We start from the raw sequence: 22136 nt of genomic DNA on the forward strand, positions 1-22136 counted from the left end.
GCCACTGCTGTTTGTAATATTTATTAATGATCTGGATGAGGGTATAGTTGGGTGGATTAGCAAATTTGCTGATGACACCAAAGTCGGTGGTGTGGTAGACAGTGAGGAAGGGTGTCGTAGTTTGCAGGAAGACTTAGACAGGTTGCAAAGTTGGGCCGAGAGGTGGCGGATGGAGTTTAATGCGGAGAAGTGTGAGGTAATTCACTTTGGTAGGAATAACAGATGTGTTGAGTATAGGGCTAACGGGAGGACTTTGAATAGTGTGGAGGAGCAGAGGGATCTAGGTGTATGTGTGCATAGATCCCTGAAAGTTGGGAATCAAGTAGATAAGGTTGTTAAGAAGGCATATGGTGTCTTGGCGTTTATTGGTAGGGGGATTGAATTTAGGAGTCGTAGCGTTATGTTGCAACTGTACACAACTCTGGTGCGGCCGCACTTGGAGTACTGTGTGCAGTTCTGGTCCCCACATTACAGGAAGGATGTGGAGGCTTTGGAGAGGGTGCAGAGGAGGTTTACCAGGATGTTGCCTGGTATGGAGGGGAGATCCTATGAGGAGAGGCTGAGGGATTTGGGATTGTTTTCGCTGGAAAGGCGGCGGCTAAGAGGGGATCTTATTGAAACATATAAGATGATTAGAGGTTTAGATAGGGTGGATAGTGATAGCCTTTTTCCTCTGATGGAGAAATCCAGCACGAGGGGGCATGGCTTTAAATTGAGGGGGGGTAGTTATAGAACCGATGTCAGGGGTAGGTTCTTTACCCAGAGGGTGGTGAGGGATTGGAATGCCCTGCCAGCATCAGTAGTAAATGCGCCTAGTTTGGGGGCGTTTAAGAGATCCGTAGATAGGTTCATGGACGAAAAGAAATTGGTTTAGGTTGGAGGGTCACAGTTTTTTTTTTTAACTGGTCGGTGCAACATCGTGGGCCGAAGGGCCTGTTCTGCGCTGTAATGTTCTATGTTCTATGTTCTAAAATGCATCAGTGATTACGTTAACAATACTAGTAAGGGTATATTGGAAAGTGATGTGATACCACAGACTAATCAGAGCATTGGGATGCACTTGCTTAGTAATTTAATTAGTGTCTGCGGTACACCCAATACTTCCTGTCTGTGACTTTGTAATTTCATGTTCACTGTGTCTCCTGCCAACGCAAGATGGCTGCCGATACCCGTTTGCACACGCGCAGAAAACCAATGATGTCACTTGGCTGTGTCCAGCCTGACCCAGTGCCAGCAAAAGCCTCATCAGAGAGCTGCTGCCACATTCCTGGCCATCATTGATGTCCACCTTGATCAATAGTAAGGCCGTATGTTAGTTTGAGAGGGTGGGGTGACGTGTGTAAGCTGATCAGAGCTGCAGGCAGAGGACTGAATGAATTGTGTGGTTGGAGCTGTGCGGAGTCTGCACATTCTCCCTGTGGCTGCATGAGTTTCCTCCGGGTGCTCCAGTTTCCTCCCGCAGTCCAAAGATGTGCAGGTTAGGTGAATTGGCCATGCTAAAATCTCCCTCAGTGTACCCGAACAGGCGCCGGAATGTGGCGACTAGGGGATTTTCACAGTAGCTTCATTGCAGTGTGAATGTAAGCCTACTTGTGACTAATAAATAAGCTTTAACTTTAGCTGTTTGGCGCCTGCTGAATGAGGACAACTTTGTTACCTACCGAGACTCTGAGATTGTGAATGGGTTAAACCACTGAATTGGTGCCCAGGATAACGGCCCACTGCGCCCTCCATCGGACTCCTCTGATTTGGGGAGCCGAGTGGCAAAACGTTGTTGGGTGCAATTAATGTTTGGGGTTTCCTTCCTGGATTGAGTTATCCCCACGAACATTGCCATACGCCTCTATGATGGGTGGAGGCAAGCTTGGTCAGCATTTTGTTTTCACTCTACCTCCATCCCGTAGGTGCCAGAAAATCAATGCAACTGCGCTCATGGATAATACATGTTGGAATGCAACAGATTTATTCATCTTTCATTTCTTCATCAATAGCCAAAGAAAACACCATTATTTGTCCTGGGTGACACCATTGTGTTATACAAGAATGTCAAGTGAATCATGGCATCAGTATATATTCCTGTAAATGCATAGATGTCCCCTTGTTTGAAGTTGAGAAAAGTCCATTTTGGTTGAATTTGCTGTGTTTCTGGTAACTTTTGAGATGGACATGTTAACGACCGTGTTGACTAAAATAGAGCTGGAAAATGTGTGTCTCATCAAACCAGTCCTTTATTCTTATTAAAAGGAGGCACTAAGGGGGCGGCACGGTAGCACAGTGGTTAGCACTGCTGCTTCACAGCTCCAGGGACCTGGGTTTGATTCCCGGCTTGGGTCACTGTCTGTGTGGAGTTTGCACATTCTTCCTGTGTCCGCGTGGGTTTCCTCCGGGTGCTCCGGTTTCCTCCCACAGTCCAAAGATGTGCGGGTTAGGTTAATTGGCCATGCTAAATTGCCCCTTAGTGTCCCGGGATGCGTAGGTTAGAGGGATTAGCGGGTAAATATGTGGGGATATGGGGATAGGGCCTGGGTGGGATTGTGGTCGGTGCAGACTCGATGGGCCGAATGGCCTCTTTCTGCACTGTAGGGTTTCTATGATTTCTATGAACTGATTTCTCCCTCGCTGCTGTTTCCACAAAACCTCCATCCTCTTCTTTCCTAAACCCCAAACGGTGATTTAACTGTATAAGTGGCGAGGTATGAATACCTTGTCACTTATACAGTTCTTATTTTAAAATTCTTATTTTAGTTTAGGGTTAACTGCTGTATGTCCACTGAAGGAACTGTCTGCTATGCAGAATTGTGCGTTCTGGAAACAAAACCAGTATGAGACAAGTATCATACTTAACATGTGAACATCATTCGCCTTTTCCACAAATCTTTAGCTTAAAACCCCATACGTATGAACCCCATATGTATTTTTAACTGAAATGGATGAACTCTCTTTCCCTTTAATTGAAAGCAGATAGTTAAAATTGAACAGAACTTAATTTATTAAAAATTTATCTCTATTTTCTTCTGTTGTCACTGGTTCAGCCATCCTTGTATGTTAACACTTGATTTATAATACATCCAAGAGTATTGCTGAAGAAGGACATGCTTCTGAAGCTTTTCATCTTGCACTCATCAGGACAGATTCACAAGAATACCAATTGTATAGGGAACAACAATTTATACTACACGAGAAGAAAGTGCTGATTGGTTGGTTGGCAAGTGGACTCTGGAAGAGATGTTGCCATGGAAAATGGACCAGGAAACAATTAATTCCCAAGCTTTTGTTTAAATTCCAACGAGGCCGGTTGACTCTGGTCAGGCATTGCCATGGGGAATGAACCAGGAAATAGTTGTCCCCCAAGGTTTTGTTTAGAAAAATACAATGCATGCGCATGCTCCTTCTGACTGCAAAGGAGAGGACCCTGTGCGTGAATATATGTAGTTTATAACATGCATAAGTAAGCCACACTGTGAGCCATCAGTCAAGCTAATGAAGAGCTTGGAACACTTTGCCATCTTTGTACCTTGATTATGTTTGGTTATTTCAATAATTGCAATAATTACTGGAACATTGACAATGAGCAAGAAATGATGACGTTTGTATTCTGAATTAGTAAAGGTTCTTTTTGCATTTGCAGCTCCACCTACCACTTAATTCTCCCTTGCCAGGGAGTGAATTAACCAAGGAGCCATTTCGATGGGATCAGAGACTATTTTCCTTAGTCTTGCGGCTTCCTGGATTGATGCCATCTGAAGCAGAGCAATTGGGAAGCGTGCCATCTGATGAATCTGCCATTACGCCCATGTGTGAGGTTACAGGAGGTGAGATCGATGATGCACGCAATTGATGTTTTCAGTGAACCATCTTATCTTTCTTTCAACAATCCTTCTCTTGTTGTACTAAAATTAGCCACAACAGAAATGCTGGTGCTTTGTTTTACATGTCAGAACATTCTGACCTTTTGTGCTCCTGTGTCATTTTGTACAGTAAGTCTATTGACACTGCTCCCAGCCAATGGTGTGGTGGCAGGGTGGGGTTTAAGGGGGCAAAGTTGCAAAGCAAACCAAGTCTACTTACTCACAATCTAATGAAGCTATGCAAAACACAATCTATTTTCAAAAAATGTCTGTGGAATACAACAAACTGGATGAATGATTAAAAGTGCAGAAACTTTTGATGAAAGCAGATTCTCTAGTAACAATTAATGATGTATAAAATCTAATCAGTCACTTGCAGCAGTGTGGCCTCCAGGCATGATTGATGTGGTAATTACCTAATCATCTTCATTCTGGCTAGAAACTGTACTGTCACTATATGCAACCCAATTTGCATTGTCAAGTGGTAAAGATTGAGGGAAACAAAATCTGGTGGTACCACAGAATTTCAAATTGTGATCTGCTCTCCCACGTTCATATGACTAAGTACATAAGTTTAATTATTAGTCACAAGCAGGCTTACATTCACACTGCAATGAAGTTGCTGTTAAAAACCCCCTAGTCGTCACACTCCAGCACCTGTTCAGATGCACGGAGGGAGAATTTAGCATGTCGAACCAACCTAGCCTGCACGTCTTTTGGATTGTGGGAGGAAACCGGAGCACCCGGAGGAAACCCATGTAGACACAGAGAGAACGTGCAAACTCCATGCAGACGGTGACCCAAGCTGGGAATCGAACCCAAGTCCCTGGCGCTGCGAGGCAGCAGTGCTAACCACTGTGCCATCATGCACAATTCTAGCTTTCTTCTTGCAGCTTGTCATTTTCTCACCTGTTGATTTGGGTTATTGTCTTGTAATCTGTTCCTACCATCCTGGTATCCCATATGATTTTGGTTGTGCACAGTTTTGCTGTACCTTGTAATGCTATGCTGACCACCTGATTTCCTCCTTTCCATGCTCCCTTCTCAACTATTTGGCTTTAAATCGGGCTTGTTTTGGAAGAGGAATGGAAAATTCCCTGTTGACTAGTACAGAATTTAACAATTCAGAAGATACAATTAGTCTAATATTATTCCAGGTTATCTCCTCTTTGTTAAACCTGGGATCTTGTAAGTTGTACGTGGTAACAGACTAAGAACACTAATTGAGACTTCTGTTCCTTCAGCGATCTTAACAAAATTAATTAGTTTTTCAATAACCTTAACAAATAAAAGGGATAATGCACGTTTCCTCCTCTTGGTTGAATCTCAGGAAGGGTCAGTTCCCCCACTTCTGGCAATGATTTCTGCGTCGACCTTGGAGTGTATTTAGTTCGGTTGCTCTCTCCCTTATGAGCAAAACACAAATTTGGGATGAGAAAAAGTAATTTTGCCTTTTGAAGTTAGTCCTTCGGTTGTCTTAAACTTCCCATTATAGCACTCATCCGTTTGTATTTTTGCCAATTAAACCCGAGTGAAGAATTTTTCCCAATAGCTTCTTTAAATTTATTTTTCAGGACTTTGAATTTAAATCCTCTAATCCATCCTTTCCAGAGTTATTTTGAAATATTAGCATGCAATTTTCATAAATTTGTCCGCCAAGACTCATCAGCAGTGCTGTCCTCCAGAGCGAGTAGGTTGTGGGTTCAAGCTCCATTTCACAGACTTCAGAGGACAAAATCCACATTGACAGTGATACTCACTGTAATAGTGACACGGATAATGTCCCTGTACTGATAGAGGGATTGCAATGCCATCGGGGCTGCCCTGTTTTGGATGAGCCTTTAAACTGAGGTCGCCCCTTCGGTGGAACTAAAATATCCCGTGGCACTATTTTCAAGGTGAGCAGCCGTGCTCTCCCCATTCTTCTCACTATTTATCCCTCAACCAGCATCACAAAAGCAGATTGGCTGGTCATTTTCACATAGCTGTGGGGGTTCGTGTGCAAATTGGTTTGCCACATTTCTTGCATTGCAACTTTGATTGCACCTCAATTATTTAATTGGCTGTAAAGGGCTTTTGGGCATCCAGGTGCTATGAAAGAAACGATATAAATGGAAGTCTTTACTATTTTACTGCACTGTGTAGCCTTGGAAATTGTAGAGCTTTATTCATTGAATCCCTACAGTACAGAAGAAGGCCATTCGGCCCATTGAATCTGTAGCAATTACAATCCCACCCAGGCCCTATTCGTGTAACCCTCATTTACCTGCTAATCCCCCGACACTAAAGTGCAATTTAGCATGGCCAATCGACCTAACCCGCACATCTTTGGACTGTGGGAGGAAACCGGAGCACCCGGACGAAACACTGGGAGAATGTGCAGACTCCACACAGACAGTGACCCGAGGCCAGAATTGAACTTGGGTCCCTGGCGCTGTGAGGCAGCAGTGCTAACCACTGTGCCACCGTGCCGTCCTTCAGTTGTTCAGACTTTCTTTTATAGCTCATGCTTTTATACCTGAGCACCCTTTCTCCGTACCCTCTCACCATTTTTGTAGTGTAGTGAACAAACTTCTCCAGTTGATGTGTGGCCATTGCATCATCGAGCATGAGCTCCTGGGATTTGGACCCTCGTGTGATGATCAAAATGAACAATCTGTTGTTAATTGCATCACCAGATGAAGATGAGTTATTCCTTGGATAATTTTGAAATCTCTGACTTCAGTATTCATCATTGTATAGTTCATGCACAGTCTGACTAATGTAAAGTTTAATATAAACTGAAACTCATATTTTGACATATATCTATATATTTATTGTTAACCTGAGTTTATATGATTCCTTGAGGGTAATGTGATGCTCGTGTGCTATTGCTATAGATTTTTTTTTATGTTTAAGGGGATTGTTTTAAAGTTCAGCTGTTTTCTACAGGCAGTTGGTATCTCTGGAGGGATTGCACCTCGTGCTGGGAAAGCAGGATAATTTCCTCATTTTAGCCATGTAGTGTTCACTTGGGAGAGAACTAATGGACGTTTGTTTACAGAAAGAAAAGGCCCCCTGGGGTTTTTGATTAACGGAATAGAAGGTGGGTTTAGGTATGCAAGGTCATGAAATAATGTGATTAATGGGAGGAGCTAGTTCTGTCGGAGAGAAAACAGCTTTTGCGTTCTGGCTGGAGTTTGTTTTAAGACAGGTCTGCAAGTTGCTCTCCACAAAATCTCTCTGAAAGCTTCAAGATTGACTACACCCCTTATAGCAAGTGTAGTTATGGTTGCTAATTATAGTTAAAGTGGCTTTTGTGTCTGTAAGAAGATTGTTGCTTATTTGGAACTGAAACAGTGCGTTAGAAATTGGAGTTATTTCTTTTTATGTCAGACTATTGTTCAAAAGGGTCATAGTTCAGGTGCTTCATTTGCTCGAGTTATAGTTAAACTGTGTTATTAAATAAAGTCTGTTTTGCTATAAAGGATCCCTAATTTGTCAGCAGAATTACTACTGGAGTGAAGCGTCCTATCCTCACATTTAATTGTTGGGGTCTAGTCTGGCTTCCTAATGTAATTTGAGTTTCTGGTGCAGGGCCCAAACAGTAAACATTACAAATGTTTCCAAAATGGGCATGTGCAAGATGAATGACGGGGAATTTCCAATTCAATCCAGGCAGCTTGGAGGTTCTACCAGTAATGGGCAAAAGAGTCAGGCGTGGAATGTTTTGGTGATGTGATATTGGGCTGGGGGAGACTGCTGTGAGAGGGTTGGCATGAGAAACATGATAAGAATGATGATTTTTAACTCGTGGCGTAGGGTAGTCTTGATAATGAAGAGCTCCTTTCAAATGGTGCTTGAATTGGCAGGTTGCATGCGATGGATTGAAGGGGCTGGTCGGGTGTAAGAATCAGGAGCTTGTGGTTATCCTTGTCCTCTGGAATGATCATGGGACCTTGAGCTATTTTAACTAAGGAGATTAGTTATGCTTGATGTCAAGCCAGATCTGAGGATGGATGGCGAGGTTAGCCATGTGCCAGATAAACTCCTGTTGATGCCCCTCAGATGAAGGAGCAAAAATGAAGCTGTATGCTCATATCCAGGGTTTGTTTCAAAGTTAGTTCATAGAAATTAAGATTCTTTCCTTTTATTCCGAGACTCCTGACAAGTTTGTTAGTGGAGCTTTGAGAGGATGTGATGTCAGCTAACAATTTCATGCTGTTGTATGTCCAAATTTTAAAATGTACGCAAGGGCGCTGTTTTCTGAAGGAAAGTACTTGGTCCCTAATGCAATATTTAACCCAATGGCCTGTAAATCGGGATTAAAAATGCTCTGCATGGCAGAATCCCTGATCAGATCTTGTGTCATTTGACACAGAGTTCAGCTGCTATTGTTCATCTGTGGGGCATTGTCAGCAGTGTGATCGCTATCTCTGGTGAATAAATATCTCTGACAATTTTCCACTTGCCTGAGGAAAAAAAAGACTTAAAGCAGGTAAAGACGATCTGTAAATTATCTTCCCAAGTTTCTGATCGGTCCCGTGACTGTATTTGGAGTTTGTTCAAATCAAGATTTTGCTTTCTGATATTGAAAGATCAACAAAACCATAAAGCTTCAGTTGCCTCCACTCCCATAATAAATGGGAGTGGAGGCAAGGGGCAGGCGATGGCCTAGTGGTATTATTGCTAAATTATTAATCCAGAAACTCAGCTAATATTCTGGGGTCCGGGTTCGAATCCTGCCATTGCAGATGGTGGAATTTGAATTCAATAAAAAAAAATGTCTGGAATTAAGAATCTACTGATGACCATTGTCGATCGTCGGAAAAACCCATCTGGTTCACTAATGTCCTTTAGGGAAGGAAATCTGCCGTCCTTACCTGGCCTGGCCTACATGTGACTCCAGAGCTACAGCAATGTGGTTGACTCTCGGCTGCCCTCCAAGGGCAATGTAGGGATGGGCAATAAATGCTGGTCAGCCAGCCACGCCCGTGTCCCACGAATGAATTAAAAAAAAGTTAAAGCTTTGCAGATGAACAAATTATACCAAATTTCAGCAAGTGGTTGTCCAGAATTTGTCATGTGGTGAGCGAGTCGAGTGCATTTCAGATTGACTGCCGTGCAATCAACTGCAGTAGGTGCACAGTTAATTGTAAACTGAGATAAAGAAGGGAGGGAAACAAATTCCGAGAAACATTCACTTAAAACTAAACAAATAATAGATGATGTAGTTTCACCAAAAGTCTTTTCAAGAGAAACGAAGTATCTTGCGTTCCCTATCAACATTAGCTTGGGTGACTGAAGCAAATCCTCATTTACAGGAAGGCCAGGATGTGCACAGTACAGTGGGTACGAAATCTAGCATTTTCATCACACCAGGCCACCTGTCTTTTGTTCTTAAAGTTACCATTTTTTCTTGCAGTTTCTATAGCTCCAACACACACTCCCCTACCTTCAGTTCCGACAAAGACTGTTTCTCTCCTAATAGATGCTGCCTGAGTTATTCCAGCATCTGCAGTATTTTGCTTCTCTTGGTCCTAATGCTGTGTTCTGTTTGGGAAGGGAGGAAAATAATGAAGACGATAAACGATATCCCTCATGTTGGTAACTAACAACACTTTGATCAAAAGGCTTAGTGCTGTTCAATACATCAGTGACTCGTAATTTGTAGCTAATTGAGAATACTGATATAATTAAGCATTTTGTTGATTAAGTCTGCATGACAACGGTTACCAGTATTGTCGAATGTGTGCAAGGCATTTTCTGTTAACAGTGCAGATGGTTATAATATTGCTGGAAGGCATACCAGTGGCTGGTTGGTTTTGTATTACATGCACTGTTGTAAATGACAGATGTGCCCACTTGGATTTATACTGCTTTACCTGTGCGAAGCGTCATTGCCACAGGGCCACGTGTCTCATTGTTGCTAGTTCATTCCCCCTCTTCGCCCTGTTCTCCCTGTGCTTCCACTTTGCGACCCAACCCATTGTTCTCGCCTGAAATGAAGTACCCTGTTGCTCCATTCACAGCTTGCCTGAACTGTTCCTTCCCTCCCTTTTCCCCTCCCAATCTCACCCAGTGCTGCCAGTGAGAAATGGGACCAGAGTGATAGGCAACTAATTTCTGACAAATATTTCAACTTTTCTTCTATTTGTAGCGTTTGCAGCCCGCAAACATCCTTTCAGCCTGAAAGGTCCATGCTGGCGTTCGTGCTCCACATGAAACACGGGCAATTCTCCCATCCCGCTGCTTTTTCAGCACAGCGGGCCGGGAGACTCTGTGCGCCTGTCATGGAATCCCCACTGGGCGCCACGGTCTCCGTGCATCTCGCAGCGCCGGATTTCCGGTGTGGTCAGCACCTCGCCAGAAATCAGCGTGCAGCTGCCTGATGTATGCAGACCCTAATTTCCAAATATTTTAAATCTCATTAGTGGGTCTGGGACTGAGATCTCCGGCCCTGCTAGCCTCCCCACACACCCCCAGCAGGAGTGGTTCACTCCAGCGGGGTTTAGTATCGCTCTCCACCTGCGGGGAACTGGTGGCTCGACCCCACTGGAGTGAAAGTGGGGGCAATCGAGGCCCCCCCCCCCGCCAGAGGGTCGAGTGCCGGGGTGCCCCCTGGTCATTGCCAACTTGGCAGTACCAGCCTGTGCCCCCTGGCACTGCCAAGGGGCATCTTGGTACTGTCCATCGGGCATTGTGCAGTGCCTGGGGGTGGGGCCTGTGGAGGACGATCTGTGGGGGTGGGGGGGGGGATCCCGCTGCCATTCTACATTCGGGCTGAGTGCCAGAAGGAGGTAGGCCAGCAATTGGGGCTGGTCATCAGGGTGGGGACAGCCTGCTGGGAGTGTCAGGGGGTTGGGGCTGCGAGGTGGGGTGGGTTCTAGAGATCGGGGCAGGGGGCCAGCGATCAGACCATGGGTGGGTGGGGGGTGGGGTTGCATGGCCGGCCAGCATTCGGGAGGCTGGCAGACGGACCACTGCGCATGTACCAATCTCGGCACTGACAGATCAGCGCATGCGCAGTGGTCCCTCAGCGCAATGCTGCCGGCCTCTCCAGCCTGAATAGTCCCCACCCACTCGCTTCTGGAGTGAATCATGCTGGTGCACTCCATAGTGCCCAGAGTGTGGGAGATTCATTTTGAAACACCCGCTGAAAAAACCAGCGTGATTTACTCCAGTTTTTACACAAATTCAACACTTCGAATCTTTTTGGGAGAATCGCCACCCTCCCCTCATCCTCCTTCAACCAATCCTAACAATAAATCTTTTACTCCTTTCTCCCTCATTTATCTAGTTTCCCCATAAATGAATACTTGCTGTTTTCCCCAACTTCTTGTGGCACATTCTAACCATTCTGGATTAAGAAGTTTCTCCTGAACTTCCCTATTGGATTTTTTTGACTACCTTATTTATGACCATTAGACCTTGTCTCCCGCATAAGCGGAAATATCTTCTCGAAGTTTACCCTATGGAACTCATTCACCTTGAAGATGTCAATTATATCATTTCTCAGTCTTTTCTGGAGAAAAGAGCCCCAGCCTACCTTCCTGCTGTGTATACTCCCTCAATTCTGGTAGATTCTCGTTTATTTGTTGTTGTACTGTCTCATGTATCTTTTTCTGTAATGAGAACAGAATTGTACTTGGTACTGCGTATAGTGTAACCAAGGTTCTAGATGTATTTTTTAAAATACTTTTCCAATTCAATCAAATCAAGTCCAATTCAGAGTCTCAATAAGTTGAGACATTTCCGATCCAAGCTAAGACAGGGCATGCGACCCCCTACCCTGTCTTGGGCCTGATCTACATGAGCCAAGCTGATTGGAGTAGGCAGACGTCTCCGCGCCCCCAGGCTTGATCTCATTTGCATCTTAGCCAAAAGGCCAAGATAAGACCATAAGACCATAAGACATAGGAGCGGAAGTAAGGCCATTCGGCCCATCGAGTCCACTCCACCATTCAATCATGGTTGATTTCAACTCCATTTACCCGCTCTCTCCCCATAGCCCTTAATTCCTCGAGAAATCAAGAATTTATCAATTTCTGTCTTGAAGACGCTCAACGTCTCGGCCTCCACAGCCCTCTGTGGCAATGAATTCCACAGACCCACCACTCTCTGGCTGAAGAAATTTCTCCTCATCTCTGTTCTAAAGTGACTCCCTTTTATTCTAAGGCTGTGCCCCCGCGTCCTAGTCTCCCCTGTTAATGGAAACAACTTCCCTACGTCCATCCTATCTAAGCCGTTCATTATCTTGTAAGTTTCTATCAGATCTCCCCTCAACCTCCTAAACTCCAATGAATATAATCCCACGATCCTCAGACGTTCATCGTATGTCAGGCCTACCATTCCTGGGATCATCCGTGTGAATCTCCGCTGGACCCGCTCCAGTGCCAGTATGTCCTTCCTGAGGTGTGGGGCCCAAAATTGCTCACAGTACTCCAAATGGGGCCTAACCAGTGCTTTATAAAGCCTCAGAAGTACATCCCTGCTTTTGTATTCCAAGTATATTCAAAGATACTGCTTTTAATAATTGCTTCATATGAAAATAAAGCTTAAATGCAACCCAATGGCCACTATCAAGTGCAGCATCACCAGACCACACTTGATCTTAGCCAAAAGGCCAAGATGACTTTTCTGCATTTGAGTTCTAACCTTCAGTCGAATCCGGTCTAATGCATGTTTAAAAGGATGAGCATTTCTCTTCAGTTTAATATAATCATTTTGTAAAGGCTTTTGAGTATTGTATTTAAATTGTCACTGTGCTGCTTTTTAAAATTTGGACCATGTTCAGTGGGTGGTGGCAGTGTTGATAACTGGAAACTGACCAAAAGTATTGTCTTTTGTTGCTGATGATGCCTGGAGTACATCCATACATAGCTGTATTTGCCTTTCTTTCTGAAAATGGTCCAGGTCGTTCATACTGCGTGTGTACACAGCGGATGCTCCTCCAGTGTCTGGAATCACTTGTGCAGAAAGTACAAAGCGGAGTGGTGCTAAATTTTGAAAAAACTGGCCCAGATCCGGCACCTGTTGGAGAAGGTAGGTTTATGACTTTGTATCTTATGCCTAAACAAACGCACTTAATCCCTGTGGCTTGTAAATATGATCTGTAGACAGAGCATCTTTTTGGCTTGACAGCAGCAACCTGTTGGTGGAAATTTCCACTCATGTTGCTACTGTAGAGTAGCAGCGTGAAATAATCAGCTTCACCTCTTGCTGATGAGATCCCTTTGCCCTTCCAGGGTAACTTGAGGTAGCGTGTCCTTATCAAGATAATTAATGCTGGAGAATGAAATTCCCTGCATTTGAGGGTACATTTGGTCTGGTTGTGTTTGATGTGGACAATATGTAGCCACGTCCGGTATCAGTTTGATTTCTTAAGCATTTCCCACACCAGTGTGGTTGCCAATTAATGCCTCATTTTTCTGTAGGATTATGATCCTTTAGCAACCATTAACATTTAAAGAAGAAATCCGAACACCCAGGAATTAACTGGCAGAACTGCACCACAAGATTTCATATTTTTAAACAAAATCAAACTTTATATCAAAATAAAAAACAAAGCAAGCACCACTTAACACAATAGTTGATAAAAGACTTGTGCTATAAATTCAATTCTATTCGTGACTTCCCCTTGGCCTCTCCCCTACCCCTCAAGTTGCTATTAATGTAAGAAACCTTGAAGTTTCATTCACTTCTTTAAAGATCAACCCCCACAAAGTATGCTGCAGTCCTCTGGACTTCACTTTAATTCTCCTCTGTGTTCTAGCTGTCCTCTGAGGTAAGATTCTGAGGGTCCTTTCGTTAGCTTTTTGACTATCCGACCCTCCAACTTTTCTTTACAGACTGCACAACTGTGGATGCCTCAACTCCTTGTTCGGGTTGCCGGCATGACCCCAACTGTCTTCCCACAGCTTTCCAAGCTAACTTTGCTGACTGATTTCTGCCACGAGGCTCTGTAAGGACCACTCTAGATTTCTTCTACTAGCTGCAAGCTAGAGCAAATCTTCCAACTGCTTCCGTCTCATGAAATCCGACCTGAGATTGAGTCCCACCCACGTTCCACGTGGTGAACGATGAAGTTAGTATTTTCTCTGTTTGAAGTGCAGGCCTAACTGACTAACATTTATTTCCCCCTTTGTTCTCTCAACTCACTGAGCCGCAACCTGCACCTAAACCAAAACTGCACCTGCTTCTTTCTGTTCCCAAATTGGTCTGTTTGGTTCTGTCAGCAAAAACACACTGATAATCAAGGCCCTGAATAGCCATCTAAATGGCATGGTTTTGGATAGTTCAAACGCAAATGCAAACAATTTAAAGTAAAAGTTTATTTATTAGTCACAAGTAGGCTTACATTAATACTGCAATGAAGTTACTGTGAAAATCCCCTAGTCGCCACACTCCGGCGCCAGTTCGGATCAATGCGCCTAACCAATACAACTTTACCTTCAACACAACTCTTCATTCTGTAACCCACATGAATACGTAATTTACATCTTTAATGGATTTTCCAACCCTCTTTCCCAGACTTAATAGCTTTGGCTTGTTTTATAGCAATAATGATACACAGAATCGCAGAATTGTTGCAGTGCAGAAGGAGGCCATTCAGCCCATTATGTCTCCATCTGCTCTCCAAAAGAGCAGTTATTCTAGTGCCATTCTCCTGCTTTCTCCGCAAACCCTGTAGATAGTTACTTGAAAACTAAACAACCTAATGTCCTCTTGAATACCTCGATTGAACCTGCCTCCACCACACTCTAGGCAGTGCGTTCCAGACCCTAACAACTTGCTGTGTCACAAAGTTTTTCTTGTATCGCTTTCGCTTCTTTTGTGAATTACTTTGTGCCCCCTCGTTCTCGATGAGTGGGAACAGTTTCTCCCGATCTACACTGTCCAAATCCTTCATGTTGTTGAATACCCTCCGTTTTCCTGTCTCCAACTTTGCCGTTCCTTCTCCCTGATCCCTGGAACTGTTCTCACAAATCTCTTCTGCACTCTCTCCAATGCTTTCACATCCTTCCTAAAATGTGGTGTCCAAAACTCATGTAATTAAACTAAAACTAACCTTCATCCCCAGCTCTGTGGTCGGCATCTCCAAGACATGACGAATCTTGGGCCTCCCACGCGTGCACCGGCTGGCAAAGAGCTGCATGCGTGCTTTGGATTTATTGTTGGTCAGATCCATGTATATGACCAGTGGTACTTGGAGCTGAAGCCAAAGGTCCCGTGTGCCTTCTCAAAAAGGGCCGCCAAAACCCTGGGAGAAGAGGAGAGCTGGGAAGAACCTTTTAAAGAAAAAGCAGGCGAGAGGACAGGGAGAAGTTAAAAACAAAGTTCCCAGTAAGGGAAGAACACACAAAAAATAGGAGTCCATTTCAATTTTTAAAAATATAGAATAGAGGAGTGCCACAACTGCCCTAGGAAACCTCACTACAAACGTTCCTCCAGCTTTAAAAAAACACAGAATTTCTACAGTGCCAAAGGACGCCATTTGGTCCATTGAGTTTGCACTGACTTTCTGAAAGAGCATCCCACCCAGACCTTCCCCTCCACTCCATGCCTGTAACCTACACATCCTGGGACACTAAGGGTCAATTTAGCATGGCCAATCCACGTAACGTGCACACCTTTGGACTGTGGGAGGAAACCGGAGCATCCCGGGGAAACCTACGTGGGTACTGGGAGAAATGTGCAAACTCCGCACAGACAGCCACCCAAGGCGGGAATCGAACACTGAGGCAGCAGTGCCACAATTCATTTAACATTACTGTCTGTTTCCTCTCACTCAACCACTTCTGAGTCCAAGTTGCTACTGCCCCTTGTATGTTAACTTTAACTTTTCTCTTAAAGTCTGTTGTGCAGCACTTTATCAAATGCCTTTTGGAACACCATGTACATCACTTTAGCGTACACCACATCAACGGCAGTGCTCTCATCAACCTTCTCTGACACCACTTTGGAAAAACTCCAAGTCAGTTAAACAGGATTTTCTCTTGAGCAATCTATGCTGGCTTTCCTTAATTAACCTGCATTTGTCCATGTGGCTTATTAATTCTGTCCCGAATTATAGTTTTTAGAAATTTTCCCACCACTGAAGTTAAACTGACTGGTCTGTAATTGCTGGGCTTATCCTTGGACCCTTTATTGAACAAGGGTGTAATGGTTGCAATTCTCTAGCCCTCTGGCACCACCGTTGAGTCCAGGGAAGATTGAAAATGTATGACCGATGCTTTTGTAATTTTGTTTCTCACTTCGCTTCGTATCCTTGGATGCACTTCATCCAGTGACTTGTCCACTTTAAATAGATACAGTTTATCTAATACCACCTCTCTTAGCAATTTTAAACCCTTGTAATATCACCCTGGCACTACCAAAAGATCCAGAAATAGGTCGCCCATTGTTTAAGTTTTGTTTTTGTTATCAACTCTCACCTTGTAAGATAAGTTAAACCGAAGCTTGTTTGGTTTGCCTTTACATTAGGGTTGTTTATCAGTTTCTTAACCAAGCTTTTTACATTTATCTACAGTTAACACTTTAATTCTTAAAATTACAAGTTATATTCCAAAACACATGAATTCTGAACTTGATTTTCACAACATCCCAAAACCTGTAGATAGCCCAAACTCTCAAGTAGCTTAAAATCGACAAAAGATTCTCGTGGCCTGGGTTGGATTTGAACTTGGGTCTCAAGTGAAAGGTCTGTTATATAATTCATTGAATCACTTGGTTTATCCACCTCCCTTGTGATTAGAAATCAATATATACAGTGGCTGAATGTATGTTATCATTAAGCAACCTCTTGCAGTAAATTGAACCAAAGAATTGTGAATATCGTTGTTTGTCACGCACACTTTATTAATCTTGTCTAGATGGTACTCTTGATGCACTTAAATCTGCTCCTCCTGTTGGACCACAACTTTGGCACAGTTGTCACAAGCTCATCTATGTACGGCCCAACCACAAAACTGGTGTTCCAGTTGGGCATTGGCCAATCCCAGAATCCTTCTGGCCAGATCAAAACTCTCCAACCCTCGTAAGTTTTTTTTTACCAATCTACTAATGCATTTAAAGTTTTTAAAGTTTATCTATTAGTCACAAGTAAGGCTTACATTAACACTGCAATTAAATTACTGTGAAATTCCCCTAGTCGCCACAGTCCGGCGCCTGTTCGGGTCAATGCACCCAACCAGCACGTCTTTCAGACTGTGGGAGGGAACTGGAGCACCCGGAGGAAACACACAGGGAGAACGTGCAAACTCCACACAGACAGTGACCCAAGCCGGGAATCGAACCCGGGTCCCTGGCGCTGTGAAGCAGCAGTGCTAACCACTGCCGTGCCGCCCAGGACATTTCTTGCATATTGATTAAATAATTTGAATTACTGTATTCATGTGTATATATTTGTCTAAAATGGCAACTGAAAGAATATTTGCCTTCCTATCTTGCATTGTTTGGCTGCTTGTGTGCACAAGAATACAGAGCCACTACCATCCCACCACTACCAGAAAACACCCGTGGGAGTTATTTGGATGGTGACTCCCTCTCTGTGTACACAAACAATTCCAAAACTTATGGGAAGCAAAGGCAGAGAAACTCTTAGACAGCTTTGGCACATTGACATAACATTTTAAGAGCTCTTGGTTGCTTATTTTTTGGGATTTCTCGAGAATGGTGACAGTCTATCAAAGAGCTCCTGCAAAATGTCATGTATTATGTGCAAGTATTGTGAAGTCCAGTTAATACTTCTCCTTAACAATATACATCTAAATTCTAGAATAACTTGATTGACTGTTATGGAGAATTAATTTTATTTATGTATGAGTTAATTTTTGATTATGGGCAATGTTTGTTTCATTCTGTACACTTTCTTAAACCAGCCACCTCGCAACGCTCATCCTGTGGTGAAATTTTCCTGCATTGATTGTGACCCAATGGTTATTGACAAACTACCTTTTGATAAATATGAGCTTGAACCTTCACCTTTAACTCAGTATATTCTGGAACGTAAATCTCCTCACACCTGCTGGCAGGTAAGAGAGCCCCATACGGTTTTATCCTTTTCTATATCCACCTTGAAATGTATTTCCAGGTGAAATCCTACGAGAAATCGTTGAAGAATATCCTAGTTAATTATGACAATTCCCAGTTCTAATTTTCCTGTTCAAGAACACTGGTCATTATTTCATGTCTTCCACAAAGCAAATAAAGCTTGGACCTTTCTCAGCCAGCTCTTACTTGAGGTTGAACTTATAATGATTTATGGAGACTAGGTTTGGTTTGGTGGGTGAATTTAATTTTTGGTGTTTCAGAGACACTGATTCCGCAGATAAAAGACAGTTGTTTTAGGAAATACAAACTTGAAGTGAATGGTGACTATTTAAGTTAAGGAATTCAGGTAATGGAAAATTGTGCAAGGCGAGCTAAAACTTGATGGTATAGTTTTTAACTGCAGTGCCACCAAGCATATCTTCACCTCAGACCTGGAAGGGGCGACATGATAGCAGAGTGGTTAGCCCTCCTACCTCACAATGTCAGGTTTGATTCCGGCCTTGGGTGACTGTCTGTGGAATTTGCACATTCTCCCTATGTCTGCGTGGGTTTCCTCCCACAGCCCAAAGATGTGCAGGTTAGGAAGATTGGCCATGCTCAATTGCCCCTTACTGTTCCAAAATGTGTAGGTTGGGGGATTAGCGGGGATTGGTATGATGCTCTTTCGGAGAGTCAGTGCAGACTTGATGGGCAGCATGGCCTCTTTCTGCACTGTAGGGACTCTATGGAATGCTGTTATATTTTTATTGACAATTTACGTCTGGCACATAAACTGAAAGCTGTTTTTGGCAGAATGGATACATACAAAATAGCACATTGGAAACTGCTGAAGAGAGTGGAGGGAAGAGACGCAGCTAGTCTATTTTACTTCCTACTGTGTTACAGAGTCATAGAGGTTTGCAGCATGGAAACAGGCCCTTCGGTCCAACTTGTCCATGCCGCCCTTTTTTTTTTTAACCACTAAGCTTCTAAGCTATTCCCAATTGCCTGCATTTGGCCCATTTCCCTCTATAGCCATCTTACCCATGTAACTGTCTAAATGCTTTTTAAAAGACAAAATTGTACCCGCCTCTCCTACTACCTCTGGCAGCTCGTTCCAGACACTCACCACCCTCTGTGTGAAAAAAATTGCCCCTCTGGACCCTTTTATATCTCTTTTGTATCATAGCTTTATTGTTCATTTTTGCCCTCTGGATACTGTGGAGGGGTTGTCATTGCAGATAACCAGACCCAAGAGTGTAGTAACTTTTCTCATAACAGTTGCAATTACATCAGCATAATTATTTCTCAGTTTCACTTCAAAATAGGCACTTTGGCACCGAGATTGCTGATCTGTTTGAAGGCAGGTTCCTTTTGTGCACTCTTTCACTTCTCACTTGAACATACTGACTCTTGAAAGTGTACAGTTGTTGCCATTCCTCACCAAAGTGCCAATTCATATGAGACGTTTGCAAAGAAATTCTGTTTAATTGGTGACTAATATGTGAGAATGAGGAAATCCCGTGCAGGCCATATTCCCTTTTTCCCCCCATGCAAGAAACCGCCATATCCAGGCCATAGCTGTACAAATAGTACTGGCATGGTCAGTGCAAAGGCCCTTTTTAGTAGTCTGAGTTACATCGTTCTTCCCATGACTGGCTGCTAGTTCATGTTTCAGTTGTGACTCTGTGGGGGTTGATTAGCACAGTTGACAGAATAATGCCAATGAAACAAATTAAATCCCTATACGGGCTACGGTGTAGTTGGAGAGCTGCCATGCTTGATGCTGAGTAATGCCTCTTAAACTGTAAAACTCCAGAAGTGAAAGAGATACCTCTGCCCCCTCATGGACAAATTATGTGACCTGATGATTCCAAACTCTTATGAAAATCATCTTCCGGCCATTGGGTATGTTCAAAGGTTGATCTAATTTGTAAATTGGGAACTGAGCTAAGGCTGTTGGTTAACCTTTTTGGTTAAAAGTTTTAATGCACTGCAGCATTTCCTTTCCGTCCAACTAAAGTTACAGTATTCGTGGGGAGGTCCCTTTCCATTAAAATTTAATCTTTTCTAAAAGTATTGTTTTAAAGTTTATTTATTAGTCACAAGTAGGCTTACATTAACACTGCAATGAAGGTACTGTGAAAATCCCCGAGTCGCCATACTCCGGCGCCTGTTCGGGTAATGCTGAGGGAGAATTTAGCGTGGCAGTGTTAATCTTTTGGACTGTGGGAGGAAACCGGAGCACCTGGAGGAAACCGATGCAGACATGGGGAGAATGTGCAGATGCCGCATAGACAGTGACCCAAGTTGGGAATCGAACCTCTGATTAGATGATTTATTTTGCCCTGTTGTGCTGTCCACTCTATTGAGCAATGTGGTTGCTAAGTTTTAGCAGCATGTGGCGTTCTGTTGCAATGAGCATGCACCCAGGTGACTTTGCCTGTTAATCCTGGCCTTGGATTTATATTTTGCCTTCTTATGCATTCCATATAAAGCACAAGGACAGTCTCGCCAAGCATCGGGCAGCCAAATGCAGAGCAAAGCCTTTCCTGCTGTTATAACTTTGGAAGGCTGCACCCTAAGGTGCAATTATTTTTATTTCCATAGCAGTTGATATGTGGGTTACATTGGCTACGATTGCCAACTTCGACCAAGCTGGCACTGAGTATGTGTTTACTCAGGAATGACGTTGAAACTGCACAAACTAAAGCCATGTTGGACCATCCAACTGGCAGGAAAGGGAAAATGTCATAATTTACAAGGAAGTTCAGATAATCCAAGATTAAGTTAAGCATTTAGAATTTCAACTGTCAAGATTTGCAGAAACCTTTATCGATCCATGTTGAATTTGTTTAAGAAGGAAGTTTAAATTTATTTCTCTTCTGAGGCCCCCCCGCCCCCAGTCTGGTCCCGTTGCCTCTCCTGAAAAGAACTAAATTATCTGCCGAAAGAAATCTCCAGCGAGAGCTGAAAGAAGATTACTTGGTTGCCTCATGTAAATAGTGCTGCAAATCAGATGATCAATACCCCCCAAGTATTCTTCCAGTCATCATTTATAAAGTCTTAAATACTGGAAATCCCTCTTTACTGACAAAACCAGAACTGACGGCAATAACCAGATCAATTCAGTTTGTTATGGTTATAATAGATTCTCATTCTGCTTACCAACGCAGATGTATAAATATGGCAATCATGGAAAGGTTGCAAACACAATCTGATAATGGGGAGCTTTTACCATGCAAACAGAAGAAACAGAACAAATCAAGTAGTAAATTTCTTGAATATTTTCTAAGGTCATATCTGACTAATCTAGTTCAATATCACTAACATGGTATATAGGGCATGCCTATGTTCTTTATGTCTGCGCAGTAGATTATCAAAAGTGTACAGAATTCGAGGTAGTTTGTGATATGGGTCAGTACTTGAACATTTTCTGATTGACACTGATCCCCAGGCATCTACTTGGGCATTTAACTTTTAACTACATAAGTACCCTGATTGAGGAATAGTTGTTGTTTATCCAAGTTTGTGAGTGACACTAAGTTAGGGGGTGCAGTAAATTGTGAATGAGGGAAGAAAGCTACAAAGTGAGTGGGCAAAATCATGGCAGATGGTTCAGTTTAAAGTTTAGTTAAAGTTTATTTATTAGTCTCACAAGTAGGCTTACAATGAAGGTACTGTGAAATTCCCCTAGTAGCCACACTCCGGCAGCTGTTCGGGTAACACTGAGGGGGAATTTAGCATGGTCAATGCACCCTAACCAGCACGTCTTTTGGACTGTGGGAGGAAACTGGAGCACCCGGAGGAAACCCACGCAGACTCGGTGAGAACGTGCAGACTCCACACAGACAGTGACCCAAGGCCGGGAATTGAACCTGGCGCTGTGAGGCAGCAGTGCTAACCACTGTGCCACCACGGTGGAGTTCAATGTAGGATATTGTGAAGTCTTCCACTTTGAATCTGAGGACAAACAAATGAGAATATTTCCTTCATTGTGAAAGCGTAACTGATGTGAAGGAAGCAGGATAATTTGTGGCCATGTATAAATTACAGGGGAAGTCTCACAACACCAGGTTAAAGTCCAACAGGTTTATTTGGTAGCAAATACCATAAGCTTTCGGAGCAATGCTCCTTCGTCAGATGGAGTGGTCTCCATCTGAGTGGACCACTCCATCTGACTAAGGAGCATTGCTCCGAAAGCTTATGGTATTTGCTACCAAATAAACCTGTTGGACTTTAACCTGGTGTTGTGAGACTTCTTACTGTGCTTAC

At 43.4% G+C, this 22136-nt stretch overlaps 1 protein-coding gene across 6 annotated transcripts in view; it reads left to right on the plus strand.

Annotated features, from left to right (window-relative positions):
- Positions 1-22136, plus strand: part of LOC144506282 (integrator complex subunit 6-like) — a 111617-nt gene that overhangs the window by 34955 nt on the left and 54526 nt on the right. For 5 of the 6 annotated variants that reach the window (XR_013499875.1, XM_078232165.1, XM_078232167.1 and 2 more), the window contains exons 5-8: positions 3629-3812; positions 12744-12872; positions 16703-16866; positions 17711-17863. Coding sequence is in view for 4 of the 6 variants with exons in the window: in XM_078232165.1 (XP_078088291.1) it covers positions 3629-3812; positions 12744-12872; positions 16703-16866; positions 17711-17863 (630 nt within the window). In the remaining 2 variants the exon portion in view is untranslated. Of the gene's footprint in view, positions 1-3628; positions 3813-12743; positions 12873-13678; positions 13915-16702; positions 16867-17710; positions 17864-22136 lie in introns of those variants that run through there. The other variant, XR_013499877.1, reaches the window with a different exon arrangement.

This window comes from Mustelus asterias, chromosome 17 (assembly GCF_964213995.1).
Source record: "Mustelus asterias chromosome 17, sMusAst1.hap1.1, whole genome shotgun sequence".
NCBI lineage: Eukaryota > Metazoa > Chordata > Chondrichthyes > Carcharhiniformes > Triakidae > Mustelus > Mustelus asterias.